This window comes from Lachnellula hyalina (assembly GCF_007821495.1).
Source record: "Lachnellula hyalina strain CBS 185.66 chromosome Unknown contig00004, whole genome shotgun sequence".
Lineage (NCBI taxonomy): Eukaryota > Fungi > Ascomycota > Leotiomycetes > Helotiales > Lachnaceae > Lachnellula > Lachnellula hyalina.
The window spans coordinates 204,053-221,882 of NW_022157118.1; the positions used below are offsets into that span (position 1 = coordinate 204,053).

At 48.9% G+C, this 17,830-nt stretch overlaps 7 protein-coding genes across 7 annotated transcripts; 3 read left to right on the forward strand and 4 right to left on the reverse strand.

Annotated features, from left to right (window-relative positions):
* Positions 1-297: 297 nt before the first annotated feature.
* Positions 298-2,058, forward strand: LHYA1_G000355 (putative transporter; the record flags this gene model as incomplete). The annotated part of the gene is made up of 6 exons (XM_031145347.1): positions 298-432; positions 491-543; positions 601-1,251; positions 1,307-1,485; positions 1,542-1,858; positions 1,918-2,058. The coding sequence occupies 6 exons, from the start codon at positions 298-300 to the stop codon at positions 2,056-2,058; spliced, it is 1,476 nt and encodes a 491-aa protein (XP_031009607.1).
* Positions 2,059-2,625: 567 nt separating this feature from the next.
* Positions 2,626-3,681, reverse strand: LHYA1_G000356 (putative 2-hydroxyacid dehydrogenase; the record flags this gene model as incomplete). The annotated part of the gene is made up of 1 exon (XM_031145348.1): positions 2,626-3,681. The coding sequence occupies one exon, from the start codon at positions 3,679-3,681 to the stop codon at positions 2,626-2,628; it is 1,056 nt and encodes a 351-aa protein (XP_031009541.1).
* A 606-nt stretch (positions 3,682-4,287) lies between these two features.
* Positions 4,288-5,400, forward strand: LHYA1_G000357 (Peptidase M20 domain-containing protein; the record flags this gene model as incomplete). Its single annotated transcript, XM_031145349.1, has 2 exons — positions 4,288-5,161; positions 5,213-5,400. 2 exons carry the CDS (start codon positions 4,288-4,290, stop codon positions 5,398-5,400), a joined length of 1,062 nt encoding a protein of 353 aa, XP_031009542.1.
* Positions 5,401-5,642: 242 nt separating this feature from the next.
* Positions 5,643-9,701, reverse strand: LHYA1_G000358 (Uncharacterized protein; the record flags this gene model as incomplete). The annotated part of the gene is made up of 3 exons (XM_031145350.1): positions 5,643-9,321; positions 9,386-9,583; positions 9,637-9,701. The coding sequence occupies 3 exons, from the start codon at positions 9,699-9,701 to the stop codon at positions 5,643-5,645; spliced, it is 3,942 nt and encodes a 1,313-aa protein (XP_031009515.1).
* Positions 9,702-10,277: 576 nt separating this feature from the next.
* Positions 10,278-12,720, reverse strand: LHYA1_G000359 (putative transcriptional regulatory protein; the record flags this gene model as incomplete). Its single annotated transcript, XM_031145351.1, has 4 exons — positions 10,278-11,021; positions 11,070-11,594; positions 11,690-12,389; positions 12,476-12,720. 4 exons carry the CDS (start codon positions 12,718-12,720, stop codon positions 10,278-10,280), a joined length of 2,214 nt encoding a protein of 737 aa, XP_031009516.1.
* A 2,792-nt stretch (positions 12,721-15,512) lies between these two features.
* Positions 15,513-16,165, reverse strand: mmf1_0 (Protein mmf1, mitochondrial; the record flags this gene model as incomplete). Its single annotated transcript, XM_031145352.1, has 3 exons — positions 15,513-15,597; positions 15,742-15,899; positions 16,007-16,165. 3 exons carry the CDS (start codon positions 16,163-16,165, stop codon positions 15,513-15,515), a joined length of 402 nt encoding a protein of 133 aa, XP_031009568.1.
* A 442-nt stretch (positions 16,166-16,607) lies between these two features.
* Positions 16,608-17,745, forward strand: dao1 (D-amino-acid oxidase; the record flags this gene model as incomplete). The annotated part of the gene is made up of 2 exons (XM_031145353.1): positions 16,608-16,636; positions 16,701-17,745. 2 exons carry the CDS (start codon positions 16,608-16,610, stop codon positions 17,743-17,745), a joined length of 1,074 nt encoding a protein of 357 aa, XP_031009553.1.
* Between the last annotated feature and the right edge of the window lie 85 nt (positions 17,746-17,830).

Below are 17,830 nucleotides of genomic sequence, written 5' to 3' on the forward strand. Positions count from 1 at the left end.
ACATGGCATGGTGTCCTGCAGTAGTGTACCGCATATCTGGAACATAGTATTTGTATTCTCAGCCTATCTTACGCTGACACCTGCTGTATAACTTGTTCGGTCGCTTGAGCCGGTTGGTTGTCTCTCCACTTTAACCCTTGCGCATAAACCCTGTAGCTTGAGCTATGGATATATCATATCATGCACACGACCCCTTAACATGATCAACATCACTTGGGTCAAGCCAACACCTTTCTCTTTGGAACTTGACTTCCCTCCTCTATATCCCCACCTTCGAGTAAGGGCATCGACAGCATCATGTCTGGGTCGGAAAAGGAAGCGGAACTAAAGTCTTCGGACTCAGCTGTCAACAATGTCGAGGGTCATTCGGAAGGGGGCGCGGAGGTGTATATTGACCCTGTGAAGGAGAACAAGATGATGAGGAAGTTTGACGTAAGTCGGCGGCGGTTCTACCTACACGTGACAATGAAATCTGCTAATTCCCTCATAGTTCTGGTGCATTGGGTTGATGGGGCTTTTTTATCTCACGGCAAATCTGGATCGGTACGTCTGGGCGTAACACATTTAAATTTCATTGAACTAATCTAAATGATTTTGTAGGAGCAACCTCGGAAATGCAAACATTGCTGGCATGCCCAAAGACATTGGGCTCACAGGAAACCAATTCGGTACCGCCGTGACGTTACTCTTTGCGACTTATGTCACGATCGAAACTCCGGTAGCCGTTCTCCTCAAGATTATCGGACCTAGATATCTCCTCACCGGCATTGCATTTTCATGGGGAATGGTCACTCTTGGTATGGGCTTCATTCAGAACTGGAAAGCCCTTTATGCCTGCCGCCTGCTGCTTGGATTCTTCGAAGCAGGTTTGATCCCATGTATTGATGTGTATATCGGCCTCGTCTACAAGAGGTCAGAGCGTGGCAAGCGTTCTGCCATTATCTTCGCCTTCAGCGCTCTCTCTAGTGCTTTCGGCGGTCTGTTGGCTTACGGACTCACTCAAATCAAGGGTCCTGGTAACTTCAAAGGATGGCGCTGGCTATTTATCGTGGAGGCACTTTTGACAATTCTTATTGTGCCTCTGTTCTTCTTCTTCTTTCCTCAGGAACCTCGTGAGGCTTGGTTTTTGACACCAGAGGAGAAGAATATGATGGATGCGAGATACGCTAATGATCCTCATTGGGGTATCGATGAAAAGTTCAAGTGGTCTTCTGTCCTCTCCATATTTTATGACCCTAAGTGGTATGCCTTGTAAGTCATAATGAGTGTATCCGTCCAGGAGGAATAGCTTACTAATCTCCCGCAGTGTCGTCTTCCAATTCTCAGTGGATGTCTCACTGTATGCCTTTACAACCTTCCTCCCGGCAATCATCAAAGGCATGGGCTACACATCCGTCAACGCAAACCTTCTCACAGTACCTGTCTATTTCTGGGGTCTCATTTGGTTTCTATTTGTTGCATACATGTCCGACCGCCAAACCAGAGGTAAGCTCTCAACACCGATGATGCCATTATTGAGGTATACTGACAAAGGTATACAGGTTATTGGATTGGAGGTCCACTCATATGTCTAGTGATTGGGTATGCTATCCTCATCGGGACTGACAGTGTTGGGGCTCGCTATTTCGCATGTTATATCGTCGTCATGGGAATTTACCCCACCACTGGAATGTCACTCATGTGGTTGAACGACAACGTTGCGCAACATTTCAAGCGAGCTGCTATGATTGGGGCTACTCTCACCTGTGCAAACACAGCAGGAGTTGCTGTTGGCCAGATCTTCACCACCAAAAGTGGTCCAAGATACATCAAGGGACTTTCCATCTCTTTGGGACTAGCAGTCTTGGCTGGCATAATGGTAAGTGGTCTAATGTGAAACCTACGAGTCCTTTCGAACTTTTGCTGATATTTAAACAGGTTGTGTGTCTTGTTGTGGGTATGAAGCTTGCCAATAAGCGACGTGAAGCAAGGATTCAAGCTGCTTTGGATGCTGGTACTCCACTTCCAGATGAGCCTGAAAAGGGTGATATGAATGTCTATTTTAGGTACACAACATAAGCAGATATAGGTGGTAGCTGAGCAGGAGGCTTGCGAACGAATGTCATCAGTTCACTAATTTGCAACCAATGATATGGAAATGAACTCTGGTTCGGGCAAAGCTTCGTTCATACACATACAGTCCAATACATCAGGTCAGTGGATCGGCATGAGAAATATATTAGAATGTTACTATTTAATAATTAAAAAACCTACGAGGTCTTTAATTTATCGTGCATCACTCATTTGGCTTGCTTTAAGGTGAGCATCCGTGAGAGCAAAGACAAATCTGTCTTCAAGGAATTTTACCTAAAGTCTTTTTGATCTTTCCATTAATAATCCAAACGATTCAATTGACCTTGTCTATGAATAATCCTAGAGCTTGTTACGTATTGTAAAGTCAAGGAGGTGCGCATGGAATTGTACAACAGAACAGTACCTCTTATTAGCAAACGAGCTCGCTTAACCCTGGTGCCCCAAGCACCCCTAAATTTACAACCTCACGACTCGATAGGCTTAAAGAGAAAACATTGATCTAGGGTAATTGCTAAGATCTAATCTAACATTGCATTTGCTATCTATATTACATCAAGCTATTGAGTTGACAGGTGTTAGCGGTTTCCCGGTTTCAAAAAACGCTTCAGCATTATCCCAGCACACCTTTTCAAACCCATCCCAAGAGGTCCTAGAACAGACCCCAATATGTGGCAATACCGTAGCCATATAGTTACCCGCCCACTCGTCGTTAATCCCCGGCTCGTTCTCATGAACGTCCAATCCGACACCCACCACTTTCTGATCCCGAAGAGCCTGAAGCAGAGCAGCCTCGTCAATCAACCGACCACGAGCTATGTTCACTACTCTCATCCCCCCTTCTTTCGCAAGCTCAAACTCCTTGGTCGATAACATGTGGTGCGTGGCTGGTGTATATGGGCAGGCGAGCACCACGCAGTCCGAAGTCTCTAGGAGTTCCGCTAACGATGGACAGTACGAGATCTCGACACCGACCTGTCTCTCGCGCTCCACGTCGCGCTTTCTGTTGTAGTAGCAAAGCTTCATGCCCAGTCCCAGCGCAGCTTTGCGAGCAATTCGCGCGCCAATATCTCCCAACCCCACAATTCCCAGCGTGGTTCCCAGTGGATCAACGGCCTTCATCCCCAGCGATCGGCTCAACGCCCAGTCGTTGCGCGCACAGCGTTCGGCGAAGGTGAAATAGCGATATGCAGATAGGATCAGATACAGCGCTGTGTTTGCAACAGCCTCGGTGCACGTGTCCGGCGTATTGCAGTACCAGATGCCCATTTCTGTTAATGTATCGACGTCAGCTGCATCGTAGCCGTGTCCTGAGCATACGATGAGCTTGAGAGAGGATGGGTAGTGTTTTGCAACCGCGGTGGTAAATAAGAGATGTGTACTGTACGGCTCTGCTTTCAACCATCCTGTCCGCACAATGGCATCGATTTTGGAGTACACGCCGCCGGGAGAGAGTCGTTTGCAGAACTCTTCGACGCTATTACAGTCATAGATCAAGATGTTGAATTTTTGTTGCACTTTCTCCCATTGTTGGGCTAAAATGGTTCGCGTGTCCGAGCTGATGAGAAGAATCGTCGGCTTTGAAAGTGGGGTGCTCTGTTGGATTTCCATGGCGACGCCGCAACAATTTCATGGGATTTGAAAGTGATAACAAGCCATCCATCCATGCTTTCATTATTTGGAGGATATACAGCCCAGAGTCAAGTCTATCCACCGGTCACGAGACTTCATTCTTGGACCCTTTGAGCATCTGAGCGGCCCCACCCCCACTACCCGGGCTGGTCGATAAGGACTTTGGTCCCACTTCGCCGTCTGTTTTGTTTCTGATCGGCACGGGCAAGCAACATGCCGAAGGGCGGCTTTGTACCAAGTACAAGCGAACGGATCGGTATAATGGAGGATGGTCCTAGCAGCGAAGGGGACGGCGAGGAGGTTGGAGGACATGCACTGAAGTTCCCCACTGCATTCACTAGAGAGCCTGTAAGACTCCCTATAGGAAAGCTTCAGTTCCAAACGGCCCCCCTGAATCAAGTATTTTGTTGGGTACCGCAATAGTAAGTCTCAGCTCTCGGCTCGTTTAATAGTAGCCCCCCCTTTACAGCATCCATCCATCTGCAGGAACCGAATTTCCAGCATCTAATATCTAAGAGACGCTACTATAACAATAACTGGAGAACTCGATAAAATACGCAGATATTTCTTTACAACTCATTTATAATGGCTACTCACGATGATTTGCCCGTCGTTTCTCTCCTAAAGCAACTCATCGAGATACCCAGCACCAGCGACGATGAACTCGCCGTAGGGCTATTCCTCGAACACCACCACCAATCTCTCGGCTACACCGTAGAACGCATCCCGATATCCCCCTCCTCAACCCGGCACAACGTGTATGCGTACCTAGGCCCCAAGAGCAGCCGCAAAACGCGCATATGTCTAACGTCACACATGGACACCGTGCCACCGCACATCCCCCTCTCGCTCTCTGCAGATGGCCAGACAATCTGGGGCCGCGGTGCATGTGACGACAAGGGCCCGCTGGCAGCGCAGATCGAAGCGGTCGAGCAGCTGCGCAGAGAAGGCCGCATCAGCGAGAGCGGTGGCGATGTCAGCTTCCTCTGGGTGGTCGGCGAGGAGAAGGGCGGCCCTGGTATGCTGGCAGCCAACGATATGGGATTATCGTGGGAGGCTGTTATTTTTGGAGAGCCGACAGAAGGCAAACTAGGAGTCGGACATAAAGGACACATTGTGTTTGAGTTGTCTGCTACGGGTGTTGCTAGTCATTCTGGTTATCCAGAACTCGGCTCGAGTGCTAATGCTGCTCTTATTGGCGCCCTTTCGGAACTGCTTGCAGCTACATGGCCTTCGTCTGATTTGCTCGGCCCGTCTACTTTCCATGTCGGGAGAATGACTGGTGGCGTTGCGTATAATGTTTTGGCAGCGTCGAGCGAGGCGTTGTGCGCAGTGCGCATTGCAAGCGACCTCCCCGGCATCAAGATGCGGATTTCGGACATCGTTTCCAAGCATAAGGATGTCAAAGTCGATTTCAAGTTCGAATACCCGGAAACTCTCTTGGATCATGATATTGAAGGTGAGGAAGATTGTGGAGACGTACAAGTATTTCGCTAACCGACTTGTTTAGGTTTTGGCCCCTATGCGGCAGCTTTTGGCACTGATGTCCCAAGACTTTATGGGGAGCATAAAAAGTATCTCTATGGACCTGGTTCTATTATGGATGCACACGGCAAAAATGAACATGTTGAGATAAGTGAGTTACTGGAAAGTGTTGAGGGATATAGGAAAATTGCACTTCATTGTTTGGAGCGTTGATATGTAGACAATAAAATCCTACGAGAACACTTGCATTGAGATTCAAGGATTCTGTGATTCCATGTAAGTTTCAAGGTTCGGTAACAATGTTCTATCTAGTACAGAGAACTAAGGATACTAAAGTGAACCGTTCTAGCACTTCTAGGCTTAGTCACGCGATACAGTATGCACAATATTTGTAGGTTCGTAATAAGTCAAAGTAGAACACTATATACGGTCGAACTATATATTTAATATTTAAACTACATGCCAAGAACACCATCCTTTACTACATTGTCCTTTCTTTTCCCCAAAGCCTTGTCAGCTGTCTGAAAAAGCTTAAACTCGCCTATCTCCAAGCTCTCTTCTTGCAGCGCTTCAAGAGCTCCATACCCACCACCACCAGGCGTGTGAATGATTACTCGATCGCCAGCGTTCATCATCACCGACGCTTTCCCACCGAGACTGATAGTCCGTTCAGACCCCGTCACGGGATCAACGCGTTTCCATATATTGACTCCCCTCTTTCCCTCTTCCCCGCCCGCCATGCCGTACGGTGCAATAACTCTCCTCTCACTCAAAATGCTGACTTGCAGTGGCCGCCTAATCTCGATATCACGGATGCAGCCATCACCACCGCGGTTCCGGCCTCGTCCCCCGCTGCCTTTGCGGATGGAGAATTCCCGGAGCAGCACCGGGTATCGTTTCTCGAAGATCTCGGGATCGGTCATACGGGTGTTTGTAGCATTTGTGTGCACGGCGTCCTGGCCTTGCCAGTCTGCGCCAGCACCCGCTCCGCCAGCAATCGTCTCGTAGTAGCCGAAGCCCTTGGCTACACTTCCGTCTTCGTTTGTGCCGCCGTAGCCGAACGTGAGGTTGTTCATGGAACCTTGACTGGCGCCCGCTACTTTGAAGGCTTTGAAAATGAGGTCGATAATACGCTGGGCCGTCTCGACGTTGGATCCAACCGTCGCGGCTGTTGGTGATGGGGATAAGATTGTGTTCGGAGGGCAGTAAATCTCAATTGGCTCCAAGCAACCTTGGTTCAGGGGGATGTCGGAGGATATCATTGATCTCAGGCAGTACATTATCCCACTATTCTTGACAGCTGGTGGCGCGTTCAAGTTGTTGAACGTTTCCGGTCCGGTGCCAGTGAAGTCGAATTTTGCTGACCCAGTTTCACCATCGATTGTGATCTTGACAGCCAGTGGCGTTCCATCGTCAAGGTAGTCTACAGCCTCCAGCGCACGGCCACGGAAGCGGACGCTGAATTCTTTAAGAAGATTTCTGACGCTGTATTCGGCGTTCTTTTGGATCGCGGCCATGTAGAGTTTCACAACTGGCCATGTGTACTCTTTGATCATGGAGGAGAGCAGAGCGATACCACGCTTATTCGCTGCAGTAGCCGCTTTCAAATCGGCAATGTTGTCTTTCAAGGTTCTCGTCCCACTGCAGCCTGGATAGCTGCCGGGGATATCGTAAAGTATGTTTACTAAGCCTGGTTCGTCAAAGACACCCTCTTTGACCATCTTGAATGACTCCACAGCAGCACCTTCCTGCCATAACTCGGTGGAATTAGGGGGCATCGACCCAGCAGCAATCCCTCCAATATCTGCATGATGGCCACGGTTTGCCACAAAGAACAGAATCTCTTGTGGGTTTTCATCGTCGTCAAATACAGGAGTGGTAACAGTCAAGTCCGGTAGATGGGTCCCTCCAGAAATTGGATGGTTAGACAGTAAGACATCGCCTGGCTTTAGCTCGCCTTTGGGGTATAATCTTGATTGATAGGCAATGGCATAAGCCATGGATCCCAGATGGCCTGGAATATGGGGAGCGTTGGCAACCAACCCACCATCATGGGAGAAAACCGCACAAGAAAAGTCTAGTCGCTCTTTGATATTGGTGGAAATGGAAGTTTTCTGGAATGTTGTACCCATTTGCTCGGCAATGCTCATAAAGCGATGACCAAAAACCGACAGATGGATAGGATCGACTACTTCTGAACTGATGGCTTTGCGATCCGCATCTAACAAATCAACCACAACGTGCTCTTGCAAAATCGTTGCTTCGCTAGCAGGGTCCACGACAATTGTCTGGGTCGAATCAATAATGACAGCCGGTCCTGCGATCTTGCGGGAGATAGGCAAAGCATCAAGGTGGAATATTCTTGTATCAACCCACCCATTTTTCTCGAAAAACACCTTTCGCGTACTGGCCGCTTCTGCCTTTCCGAGGTAAATAGGGCTGCTAAGATCATTGAGCTCTTGGAATGGATTTGAGGCTTGGATTCCGATACTGTTGCCAACACTCCGAACACGGATGTCGTCGACCATAATATCTCGTGGTTGAGTGAAACCAAATTCGCGCATATGCCGCTGAGTGAAAGCGGTTCCGAAATCTGGGTCCTCACTTGTCTTCTCGACCATCAGAGCTGTATCACTGCCATTGTACCGCATGTTAAGGAAACTATGGTGAGTGACCTGGTTTTCCTTGAACCCTTGAGATGCCAGTTTTGCGAGAGCTTTGGTCTTGAGGGAGTCTAGCCGACTCTCAATTCTGGAACTGGTGCTTTCGTTGAAGAGCACCGACTCGGGCTCTTGGAGATCTACTTCAATGTCCGCCAAGGCCATTCCATAAGCGGACAAAATACTTGACAAACGATGCACGATCACTCTTTTGATGCCAAGGTCACGAGCAACCGCGACTGCGTGCTGGCCGCCTGCACCACCAAAGCAGGCAAGGTTGTGGGCTGATGTGTCAAATCCACGGCCTTCGCTGATATTGCGGATTGGTCGAGACATTGAGGCGTTTGCGACTGTGATGAAACCATTGGCAATTTCTTCTGGGGTCATTTGGGAATCCCCATCCTTCTCCGCATTGATAATCTTTGTCAATTCGGAGAATTTGGATATAACCGTTAGAAGATCGAGCTTTGTGGGGAAGAAATCAGGTAGCAGGCGGCCGAGGAGGAAATTGGCGTCAGTGATAGTCAAAGGACCGCCATTTCCATAGCAAGCTGGTCCTGGAAAAGCACCGGCGGAATCAGGTCCAACAACAAACAGGCCATTCCGCCAGAACAACATTGATCCACCTCCAGCAGCCACAGTGTTAATATCAAGCTGAGGGCTTTGGATTGTGACCTCTGCTACTGTGCTTTCAAACACATGCTCATAACTTCCTCCGAATCTGGAGACATCTGTCGAGGTTCCACCCATATCGAAGCCAAGAACTGGAACTTGCGATACTTCATCATAACAAGTTCGGGCCATACCAACGACACCACCAGCTGGACCTGAGAGCACAGCTCGGAGTCCAGTAAAAGTATTGAACGTGGCCAGACTTCCATCGGACTGGGATAATAACAACTTCCTCGAACTTTTCTCGTCTTTGAACTCGCCCAGAAAGCCCTTCGCAAAACCTTCCAAATAGCGCACAATAACAGGAGACAGGTAAGCATCAGCAGTTGCTGACTGCGCCCTGGGAACGATTTTCACCATGGGTTGTAGTTTGCACGAGACGGAGATACTGAAGCCCATCTCCTGTGCAATCTCAGCAATCTTCGTTTCGTGTTCTGGGTAGGCGTACGAATGCATCAACGCAATGGCCAAGCTGCGAAATCCCTCGTCCCAGAGAGCTTGAAGATCCTTGCGAACAACCTCATAGTCCGGCTTCTTCAAGATTCTTAATGCTTCTCCCGAGAGACCCTCAACAAGATCTGCGTCCTTTGTGATATCGATTGTTTGTGGTTCTGGGTCCTCCGAAAATCCCTCAACAGTGATTCTCTCATCGATTTCAATGACTTTCTCGTAAAGCTTATCCAGCTTTCGTACCGAAAGATCAAATATGTGTGGCCGCGCTTGATTGCCAATTATCAAAAGGTCAATCATACCCTTCGTGATGAGGAGCGCCACTGGCTCGCCTTTCCGTTCTAACAGTGCGCTGTAAAAGTAATCAGTGAATCACCCAAGCAAGAATATCCTCCTATTTTATGTTCGGCACTTACTTGGTCGCAACTGTAGTTCCCATGCGGATTGATTCAACAGGTTCCAAATCCAGTAATTGACCACTGGGAATTGAGGTCTCTGTAGCAGTCTCCAAGATCCGCCTCACTCCTTCTGTAGGCGCGTCCGGGTAGAGATCTGGACACACGGACAGAAGCTTGAAAACAAGATCATCTTTGCGGCCGGGGATGTTCGCCCAACTGTAAAATGTCAGAATTCGTTCTGGTTTGGGAATAAAACACGGGAAGCCCACAAATCAGTAAATGTTCCTCCTCTATCAATCGCAATCCGAATTCCTGCTGGTACTGCTGTAGGCATTGTAAAAATTAAAACTTGACGTCGCTGTCGCAGGATATCAAAGAGTGTAGATTAAAAATAGATATTTGATGCATAAAGAGGTACGATCGATGCGACGTTGGCACGCTATATTGGGTTATATCGCGATTCCTCAATTGTGGACAACCGGTCGTTTGGCCATACGGGCCTACAAGCTTATCTATGCCTATCGAGTACTCTGCCCGACAACTAAGACGGAGGGCAAAGCCGTAGTACGAAGTATCACGCTTGCTTCTGGCAGCGGGGTGTGGTGCAAGAGTGGAAGAGTGGGCCTTTGGTAGTCTTATCCATTGGCGGCGTTGCGACGCCGCAAGAAAGAGCCGAACCGAGCGAGACCCCTTTCCATGACCAATGGAAATGTTTCACTGCAGTCCCATGATGTAAAAGCTAGGCACTGTATGTGGTTGCAATTGAGAAGAAGACCGAATCGAATGTTGATTTTATTACTGTCATGGCGTGACATAATTTCAAGCCGTACCTGCCGCATCCGCTAAAACTTTTAGTTATGGTTTGATATCATGGTGGCCTACTCCATACTCCATACTCCGTACTTCACACCTAATCCACCACTCCACCCTCCCAATTGAAATCCCATAGGTGTTGCTCATTATTGCCCGTGAACATGGGTTCAAAGGCAGTGGGATCCCAAGCAGCCTGCGGTTGGGACAAAAATCCACTCAAGAAAGGATCATTGAGAGGGTCACCCATACTCGTGCCTTCCCCGTGGAACGCAGGCGGTATCGCTATACTTCCATGCTGAGCACTATCACTTGGAATCTGCGGTACCTGGTGGTTGTCTGTCCCACTAGCCGCCAACAACAAATGCAGCCCATGCGCATTATTGGTATTCGGCGGCGGCGGCGGAAGTATTTCAGGCCGTTTCCTCCTTCTCACACAGGCGTCCTTGAGATCCTCTTCTATTTGGGCCAGCTGCTCATAGTAATCACTTGCAGGTACATTTCCGTCATCTCTCATAGACCTCAACAGACTCCAAGCAACGCCAATTCCATCATCATCATTAGTAGCATATGCATCGGGATCTTCCATGGCAGCGGAAATCATGAGCACAAGAGTGGATGAGAATATCGACAAGGCGTCGTAGAAGCCGTACATCGCGAGACAGCCATCTACCCATAGTTGAGACAAGATTCTGTTCGATTTCCGCGCTGTCTGTACGCAAGCTTCGGCAAGAACTGTCGTCATGTGGGATGAAGGTCGTGAGTCTTCCGATGAATTTGAGGTTCGAGCAAACTTTTGTCGAAACAGATAGAAAAGAATTGGCCGTGTGGTTAGAATGACACACTATAAGAAATTAGCAGAGAAGGAGCAGCTAGATTGGTTTCTACAAACCTGGTTAAAGTGCAGATGCAAGGATGCAACAGATCTGTTGAGATACATTGGCGAATTGTTGGGGTCCAATCTCAAAATGGGTGGTAGTCCTTCATGGAAGTTCCTGAGACTTGTTAAAGTTGTTTGCACTCCTCTTACAAAGGTGTTGGTACGATCTGCTTGCGGAATGTGATAGATGTTGCCAAGCACATTTCCCGTTATCCTTGACAGAGTTATCTGTGCCACAAGATGCGCCGGATTGTAGAAGTCTTCCATATCATGCTGTGTTAGACCGTTCATTGATGGTATTTGGGCGTCGATCTCGGTATCCTGAATCATTGTTGGGAGTCCAACTTTAGAGCTCATTAAACGATCCAGCGTATAGACAGTCCACCATACGCGAATCCGGTGCTCTCTTTCCGCGGGGCTGAGAGAGCTGTTAGCTGGAATCTTCCTGTGCAACCCAAGCATTATTGATAATCGTAGCGCAAGGCCAATATAGGTATAAGCCGTATTTCTTCTGTTAAGAGTAGTGGAGTAAAATGCCTGTAAGGTAGTCAGATGATGTCAAGAATATCTGCAACATGCCGAAGACGCAAATAATCTCATCATCTAGAAAGAATAAGATGGATGTGGCTCACAAGCAAAACAAGGGTCTCTATGTATTCCACGGTCGGCTCTTCATAAAGATCTTGGAAGTATTCCAAAGCCTTCAAGAAGAACGAGATTCCCGGGACACCTTTTGGCTTCGAAGATCGTACTGTGTAGATTTCCCCAAGGGCAAAAACAGTAAACAGCCTACACAGCCAGATAGGATCATTCAGGACATCAAGTCTGTATGTCTCATCAAGCCTCTCTAGAAAGGATCTCCTTCGCAAGAGATGATAATCAGCGCCGATGAATCGGAGAACGACCCTGACCAAGAGCTGAGCATCGCTGCGGTTTGGTAACTGACAATCTGTGCGCGACGCTCGAAGCATTCTTGCGTGCTTATAGTACTTGGGTCGTCGGGGGACAACGGGGCTATCTTCGCCAACGAGGAATTGGCGAAGTCTCCCGCCAAAGGTTGTACAAGCAGCTTCGCCGACATAAGTTGGCTGAATACTTGCCTCATCTGGGAGAGGTTCTCTTTCCTCCTCAACTACAGAGCTCTGTTCCAGGGGACTTGGAATGTTAGCGTCTGGCGTGAGTGAGGCCGCTGCTGCCGTTCGTTTTCGCGGACGTGGGGCTTCTGGTGGTACAAGTGACTGCTCATGAAGAACATTAGGAACATTCTCTGGCGATGCTTCCGATGCTCCACGCTTCAGTGCCCGGCTCTGGCCTTCAAGTGTTCGTAGATATCTTGATGATAATGGTTAACAAGTCGTACACATTAAAAAGGGGTCATTGCTCCGGCTTGGCGGTTCTGCTTAGGTCTAGGTGCCTACCTTTCAGAAACTGCAATCTTCTTATCGCGAACTGGATATATGCATTCCACTGGGTTCTTCGACACCTTACAGTTCCTGCACGGCGTCTCTCCACTGCATTTCACCTTTTGGGCGTGGCATTTCCGGCACGCGATGTAGCTTCGCACGGGCTTCTTGTTTCGATTTGAGCTTTCTTCCACAGGCTGGGCGTCGGTGGTGGTAGGAGTTTGGTTTACGTTTACTTGAAGGGATCCTGACTGCGACATGGCTGCATGTGGCTGTAGAGTCAATGTAGAGTCAGATGTCGAGGTTGTGGACAAGCAAGAGAAAGATGGAGTTATGGACATCATATGCACGGGGTAATTTCATACACGAAGGTACACAATCTAGGACTAGTGGGTTGCGATAAGAGCTGGCTTGCATTACGGAGTATTAGGCGTCTCCACAGTGATTAGAGCATGGCACTAGACTCAACCCCACTTAGTCGTTATCATGAGCTTCACTGGCCGTACCACCTACTGTACTGCACGAGTAGCATGTTTACTAGTACTTCCTCTTACTTCGTACTTTTCAGATACTAACAAGCTATTATCATAAGTTGATGAGGCCGCATCGAGTCTACCTTTGGAACCAATGAATACCCAGAGATTTGGACGAAAAACTCTTTCCTTCCAGGTCAGTCAATTGAAGAAATTAAGCTTAACAAGACAAAGCGAATACTCAACTGGAATGAGATGTCTTCAATTCACGGTAAGTCACGTACGTAAGCTCATCCTGTTTCATATCACATGTATATTACACCATGTCCCATTATGAAAATGTCTGATGCTTGCAAAAAGCATCGGATTATACATAATTCTCAGCCTTGACCCTCTTCGTGTTCCCCGGCAACATCAGGGGTAACGGGTTGTCCCACCTCGAAAAGCGTCGTTCAACCCAAACATCCTCCACTGGTAGCTCACCAGCTGCTTCAAAAGTGGCAGCGTTCATCTCATTGTCCCGCCATACCCTCAAGATATTCTCCCCCACCAGTCCCCGAATCTGCTCATCTGTTGCACCTCGTTCCATGACTGCCTGGATCAATCGAGGATACGCTGTCACATCATCGATGCCATCTGCGAGGGTTACCGTGCCATCAAAATCGGCCCCTATAACACGTTAGCAATGATTCCTCGTACTTTTCGTACTATAGCTGCAAGCAGGAATAATGGTTTGGAGCAAGTAACACACCAATCCCAACATGCTCCCATCCAGCAGTATCCGCAACGTGGAAAATATGATCCACAGCAGTCTGCATATCCGCACTCTCAGGATCAACGGCATTCAAAAACCGTTTGACGAACATAACCATCACCACGCCACCATTCTCCCTCAACCCACTCAACACATCATCAGGGACATTCCGATAGCTCCTAGCTAGTGCATAGCACGCCGAGTGGCTGAACATCACGGGGCTCCTCGTGACCCTGAGGACATCTCGCATGGTATCGTGGCTCACATGGCTCAGATCGACCATCATGCCTAGGCGGTTCATCTCCTTCACGGCCGCGTATCCGAATTCCGTAAGTCCGTTGTCTTTGCCTCCTGCTGTGACGGTGGACGCGGCTGTTGCAAAGGCATTGTCGCAGTTGTGCGTCAGGGTTATGTAGCGTACGCCCAGGAGGAAGAACTGGCGGATTGAGGCGAGGGCCGAGCCGGCTTGGTGCAGTCCTTCTGCACCGAGCATGGATGCTATACGCTTGGATTTGAAGGAGCTGATGGCACATGCGGATGTGGTGCAGTAGGTTAGGTTGGTAGAGTGGTGGGCGAAGAGACGTTTGGCGACGTCTATTTGCTCGATTGTGTCCCGAACGGCATGCTATGTTCAGTGAGCGGGACTGAATAAACCTCATCTTCTAGATCTTGCCTAGACCTTGAAGTGCATGTACTTACATCTGGGTCATCAAAGTGTCTGGTGTCCGGACACTGCATATTGTCAGTCGATGCACTCCAGTACTCCAGTTTCCGAAGACTCTTACCTCTACAAAAACAGACCAAAATTGCCCCCCAATACGTCCCTCTTGCAATCGTTTCAAATCGGTATGACTCGCCAATCCTATACCCAGTTAACCTCCGTCTCATCTCACAAAAACACCACATCTATAATTCCAGCAAAGAAGAAATATCATATTCTCACCATCCCAAAAGTTGAATTCCTCAGCATCGTAAATCTTATTCTGCAATTCGATTCTCAGCAGGTAAGGCAAATCGTTATGCCCATCTATCAAAGGCGTAGTATCCAATATATGTTTCACCCTGCCCTCATAATCCAACGCGTCTATCTTTTGGCCCTGGAACGAGTACCCGAGGTATGGGAATGCTACAGCTGATATGGCGCCTAGAAGCATCAAAAGAGAAGTGATTTTCATGGCATATCGTGGGTTTTGTCGCGCTGGGCCATCTTCTGGGATAGCTCCAGCTCTGCTTCCCCGTGGCTCCATGGCGGCTTACGGGTGTGCTGTTATAATTTGATGAAAATTACTTGTAACTTTTCAGCTACAGTAGATTATCAAAATATCAAAATCTAAGCAAGAAGAGGACTTCATACTCTAAGCGCTATAACAGAGTCCTTACGGAGGTAGGTAGTATATTCGGCATGGCTGGCAGTGTTTAAAAACGCGATAGTGGGGGAGGACGCTCTCGGCATCTTAAACCGGTGCCGAGTGGAGACCCTGACTGAGGAACGACCACGAAACATGTTTTTCAGTACCTTAAGCTTTCACAATTTCTGTTGGTACTTAATACACAGATACCTTGTTCCGTAAAACTGTTCATATAATTTTGTCGTATTGGGCAGAATCGTTGGTTGGGGAAGTCAAGCATGTCAGCTAAGCGACTTCTTAGGGTACTATACCGTACTGTAATGCCGCCCCTGAATTTCAGGGTATCGTCGTTAAAGCACGTGTACCCCTTTCCTTTTTCAAACAATAATGCTATTCTTCCATTCCATCTCGAATCAAGAACGTTCCAGTACACTCATTCCCTGCAAACCCCAGCCCCAACCCCAAGTCCAACAATATCACAACTTAGATTCCTTCCCCGCCAAAGCCGTGCACTCAATCTCTACATCAGCCCCCCTGGGTAGATCCCGTACGCACACACATCTACACAACATCAGATCCAAGCTAATTCAATCCAATTCGACCGAGCCCAAATATCTCTCCATCTCAAAACCCGAGTAATAAAGCGGCAAGTTGGCAATGGCATGGTATGGTATAGTATAGTATAGTATAGAAAGCAAGACTTACGTTCTAACCGGTTTCACAGCCCCCCAGTACTGCACGTACACCTCATTCATAGCCGCGAAGTTCTTCATATCCGTGATGAAGACATTGACCTTAACAGCCTTTTCGAGACACGAGCCCGCTTCTTCGAGAACGGCGCTCAGGTTGCGGATACATTGGTGCTGTTTCCCGCTTTTGTCAGTCTATGTTGTATGGTACAGTACAATACATACGTTGTTTCTTTCGATGGATGATGGGGGCATGAGTGAGTGCATGAGGGAATACGTACGGTATGTTCTTGAATGCCGCCGGCGATGATTTCTCCAGTGGTGAGATCAGCTGGGACTTGTCCGGAGCAGTACACTACGCCATTAGCTACGATGGCTTGGTTGTGCAAGATGCCAGTTCCTTTGGAAGTTGCTATGTTGACGGCGACTTTGTCGGACATGGTGCACGATTCGTACTTTTTGAAAAGGAGCTGAAAGTTCAGGTCTGATACTCTCTAGGAAGTGTAGAAGCGGGATTGAAAATGATCATGCCTGCCTGGCTTCTGACGCAGCCTAGGTAGGTATCCGCGTCAAGAATGGGATTTTCTCTTTCTTCTTATTTTATCGGCTTCGGCGGCCGGGCCGAGAACATGAATACCGCCCACCTTTGCTTTCCAGCGCGTTGTTTATCATACTCTTTTTTATCAACATCGTATCATTAATCGCAAGTTATATTCTAGAGTTATTACATTGTTGAAGTTTGTCATTTGATCTATGCCCGTTATCGGAGCTATATCGCCTTTGGGCCAAGTATATACTTCAAAGGATACCTTACTTCCTACTTCCGTTTTCAACTAAAAGCAACACCAGCTTGTAGTTTCTACCGTATCATCTATCTCAAAAATGTCCAACGAAACAATTGTCATAATTGGGTAAGCCATGAATCTCACTCACTTTGGAAATGCAATAACAGCTAGCTAATCCCCCCACCACCAGCGCCGGAGTCCTAGGCCTCTCCACAGCCCTCCACCTACAAGAAACCCTCACGCCGCGCCCAAACCTCCTCATAATAGCGCAGTACGCGCCCGGCGATGAGTCCATCGACTACGCAACGCCCTGGTCAGGCGCGCACTACCGGCCCATCCCCGACAGCTCGCCACAAGGCCTCTTCGAAGCCTCACTAGCCGAGAAGACCTATGCGCATTTCAAAACATACGCGCTCACGTACCCGGAAGCGGGCATACGGTTCATGCCCGGCGTCGAAATGCTAGAGTCCCCACCTGCAGCATACCTGAACCTGGACGGGCGCTACAGCGCGATCGACGATTTCCGGGTCCTGGGCAAAGAGGAGTTGGCCGCGGGCGCGGAGTGGGGAGCTAGTTATACGACGTATTGCGTTAACACGCCCGTCTATATAGCACATCTTCTGCGTCGCTATCTCCTGAACGGCGGGCTGATTGTCAAGAAGCGCGTGGCTGGTATCGAAGACGCGTTTGCGGTCGCGGGGGCACGTGATGGTAGTGGTCCTGTACGGACAGTGGTCAATTGCTCAGGGACCGCGATGGGGTTAGTAAAGGATCCGAAATGCTTCGTCACGCGCGGCCAGACATGTCTCGTGACCAACGCGGCGCCCGCGCCATCCACGCAAACGCGGCAGAATAGCGACGGGACGTGGACGTTTGTGATCCCGCGCCCTCTGCACGGGGGCACGATCATCGGGGGCACGAAGGAAGAGCGGGATATGGAGGACAGGCCGCGGGCGGAGACAAGACGGGTGTTGCTTGAGAAGGCGGCGAAGGCGTTTCCGGAGCTGTTGGATGCAACGGGTAGGTGGGAGGTTGTGCGAGATATCGTGGGCAGGAGACCGTCGAGGGAGGGGGGCATGAGGGTGGAGAGCGAGGAGGTGGCAAGGGGGAGGACGGTGGTGCATGCGTATGGAGCTGGAGGGAGGGGGGTGGAGATCTCGAGGGGGGTTGCGGAACTGGTGGGGGAGTTGGTGGGAAAGGGGTGGGGAAAGAAGAGTGAGAGAGCTAAGCTGTAGTGAAGTTGCGGAGTATATTATATAATGAAAGCAGGAAGTCTACAAGACAGCTCTATGCAGAAGTTGAGGCTACATTGTGATGAAC